We start from the raw sequence: 3,727 nt of genomic DNA, 5'->3' as shown, positions 1-3,727 counted from the left end.
TTTATATAGGCGACATCTGGAGAAGCTTAAGAATGAAACAACCGGTAGGAATGCATCGCATAATATTCGGAAAAGACATAAGAAAGAATTTTTTGATGAATTGATGTAAGTGTTTTACAATTAATTATTGAACATTCATAATATAACATCACCTAAATATTCTCAAATTGTTTGTCTTAGGTTGAAAAATCACTTCTTGATGGTACTATATTACCAGATGAAATTAATTTCCATGCACAACGCCCTTATCATGAAGTGAGACGTTATAATGAGCATTTGGTCAATGGATATAAATTTCGAACGCTAGAGACCGATGATAGGAGGGTAACTCAGAACAGTGGGGCATGGGCTTGTTTGCTCAAGAATGTTTTTCAAGTATAAGAGATCAGAACCCAATTCTAGCCGATACTATATTATAACCAATTAGAAGATATTGTTAAGGTAATTTATGGGTTTGGTAAACCAAAATAATGTACTTACACAATGTTCAAGGTTCGGTGGTGTCCTGTAAAAAAGCAAAAGGATCATTATGGATTCATACTAGTCAATCTCCACCGAGAAGTATATACGGATGAGAAATTTATTTTCGCAGAACAAGCTAATCAGTGCTTCTTCATGAAAGATCCGAATGACATGTTTGATTAGGTGGTTTTGTACAAGGAGCCAAGATCTATTGTTTTTCCTAATAACAATGAAAAACTATTGAAGAAAGTGAAGATAATTATAGTGAACCAATTGGGTCATCTGATGATGTTTGGTAAGAATTCTCTTACACACAGAATGTGACGCTGGATGCAGGTATGAACTATATATATTACACTGCATTACCGATTTTTAGCTTACCATAATAAAAACAATAATGCATTTCATAAACTCATATATCATGAGCATGTATACAATTTTTTCTTAACTATGTTAATAATTAAATTTGCAGATAAGGAGGGCGAAGAGGCTCTTTGACCCGGAGGGTGATCGATCACGGAGTATCACCCCATGTAGTGGTGCTGATGATACATTACCATTTCCGGATGTAGGTATAAAAATTAATTAATATTTTAATATATTTTATAAATTATTAGTTATCTAGCTCATAGTATTCATTTATTACAGATGCGAGATATTCATCACCCGGCCCCTCTGATGCAGCACCAAAACTATCCCCCGACACAGGTATTCAATATTTAATAATTGATAATGGTCCATTAAAATTTTATATTAATGATTCTCCTTTCTTATGTAGGTGCTTCTTGGACTTCGACATATCCATCATATACATTACATATTGACTTGCGGCCGAAGACACAGGACTATCTCAGTTTACCCTTACCTCCAAACTCTCATAAGTCCAAGGCTGACTCAAGGAAGTACCACCCACGTGCTGCGACAAAGTTAGAGGAAATGCTTCCTATGTTGGAGACTAGGAAAGCTGTTGCAGTCGTAGCAAAAGAAAGAGAAATAACGAATGGTAAATTGTATAAATACTTTTAATTTTCATATTTATATATTATATGATATGTTATCATGTTATTATTATAGGTGCTAAGCGAGATCGCGTAGAGAACAGACGTGGCGGAGGTAAGCCTGAATCTAAACAACCGCCAAGAGGAATGAGGGCAATAATTCGGTGGAATAGTTCTAATTTGCCCGTTGGTCCTTGGTCGACCCGATTGAATGCATATATTGGGGTTCTCGTGCGTAGAGCGAATATTATCAACTCTTATTTTTATTTCGAGAATTACCATGGACCGCATACGAGGCGATATGGACTGAGCTCATGGTAAGTGTATATTGCTTTAGATTTTTATTTATTAATAATTAGTATTTGATATTAATTTCTCTTTACTAAATGTGTATGTAAATCTACAGGACTGCTTCTGCCTTGAGGACTTTGAGATGGCTTGGAATTATGTGTTTAATGTCAAGGTTGAAGCAGTCCTCAAACAATGGAGGCATGAGATCAAACATGAAACTTATGACAGGTATGAGAAGGACTGGCATAGGTTTTTAAACCTCGATGACCGAGTTGACGAGATTTATTTCACGGCTCTCCTCATGTATTGGGACAGCGATGCCGCCAAGGTTAGTTTCATGAAAATTATTTTATAATTTTAAGATATTATTTCATTGCATATTTACTGATTTTTTTAAAAGAATAAATTCACGAAGGGGTTAGAAAATAGAAGAAAGAAGCTGCATGACCACAACTTGGGCTCACACTCCTATGCCAATCTGGAGGATGTTTATTGTTAGGATACGGTATATGTCACTTAAAGATTTAAATGATCTTAATGTTTAGTATGATTATGAGTGTGATAATTTATAATATGATAGGGAAAATCATTAATGACGATACACTTGAGGGCAAAAGCGTCGTATGGTACTTTCCGTGATAGATATAGGGGTGATGAGAAGAATCGGGATAAGATCAAGGCAAATCTCGAGTTGGTGGTGAGACTTATACATATCTTGAGTAGTATTATTAACTCTATTTTGTTGTTAATACTATGAGGAAACGAGAACACAAATAATATGGTCTTTACCTTGAATTAACTATATATTTGTGCTTTAGGAGGGATTTGAGGCTGCATCCAAGGAGGCTGCATCTGTGTACATTTTACAGGAGGAGGAACAAACCGAGCCGGACCCTTACATGCTTTCTGCAGAGGAGAACATTACTCTCACACAGAACCTGATGGGTCATAATAGGTATGGATGATAAAAAATCGAATCAATTTGAATACTTAGTTCCTATTTATATTTGTTTACCATTATTGAATTCGAGAGTAAAATTTAATATTTATTTCTCCCTAATAATAGGAGAGGAAGATATCCTCTGCATAGTGTTGGATCTTCACCCCGCATAAGCGTGAGATCATCCACAACATCCTCCACGCCATCTACATCAATGAGAGCAGCCCCTAGCAGTTTCCAGGCTATGCCATTTATCGCACGTATCTCTGCGTATTTGATTGACAAGATTGACCCGGAGCTGCATATTCAGGTGACTAATGAGATGACTAGAGTTACGCTGACGGCGAACTCGATGGACGATATTATGGGGTATGTTATACAAAATTTAGGCGGTACGATTCCTTATAGCACGTATGGTGGTATCATACGGATCATAAGCTCGATTGACAATAATTCCGACGCTAGATAGAGCAGCACTCAGGTACCTTATTTGTTCTTATATTTATAAATTCATTTTTATTTAATATGTTATCAAACACCACATAATGATTATTCAATTGAACATTCAGAGTGGAGATATTAGAGGGAGCAGCACCCGTTCTCGCAACCGGGATAGAGATACCGCCGACGACGATGATAGATGAGGTTTTTTTTATTTTTAATACAATAAACAGTTTTATTTGTTATAACACTATATTTATTCATGTCGTGTATCATATCTTATTCATGTACATTGTTAGTATATATGTTGTTGGATATATATATTAGACGGAATTGGTTGATATATATATTGGATTGGATGGTTGGATTTGTGCATTGTGTTGGATTTGATTATATTTGGTTTTGAATGGAATTGTTATGAATTTTGATTATATTTGGATGATTGGATGTATTCATGTGTATAATATTTATTGGATGTATTCATATATTAATGTAATTGTACAGGGAAATACAAATTATAATTAATTTTTTTTGCTGAAAAAACATCAACCTAGACGGAATTCCGTCTAGGGTGAGGAAACATAGACAGAATTCC

At 35.2% G+C, this 3,727-nt stretch overlaps 1 protein-coding gene across 1 annotated transcript; it reads left to right on the top strand.

Moving 5' to 3' along the window:
- Positions 1,894–3,390, top strand: LOC109824741. Its single transcript, XM_020391390.1, has 4 exons — positions 1,894–2,079; positions 2,570–2,706; positions 2,818–3,172; positions 3,261–3,390. The coding sequence occupies exons 1-3, from the start codon at positions 1,894–1,896 to the stop codon at positions 3,158–3,160; spliced, it is 666 nt and encodes a 221-aa protein (XP_020246979.1). The 3' UTR covers positions 3,161–3,172; positions 3,261–3,390.

The sequence above is a fragment of the Asparagus officinalis genome, chromosome 1 (genome assembly GCF_001876935.1).
Source record: "Asparagus officinalis chromosome 1, Aspof.V1, whole genome shotgun sequence".
In the NCBI taxonomy this organism is placed as follows: Eukaryota; Viridiplantae; Streptophyta; class Magnoliopsida; order Asparagales; family Asparagaceae; genus Asparagus; species Asparagus officinalis.
This window is presented reverse-complemented; position numbering and strand designations above follow the sequence as displayed.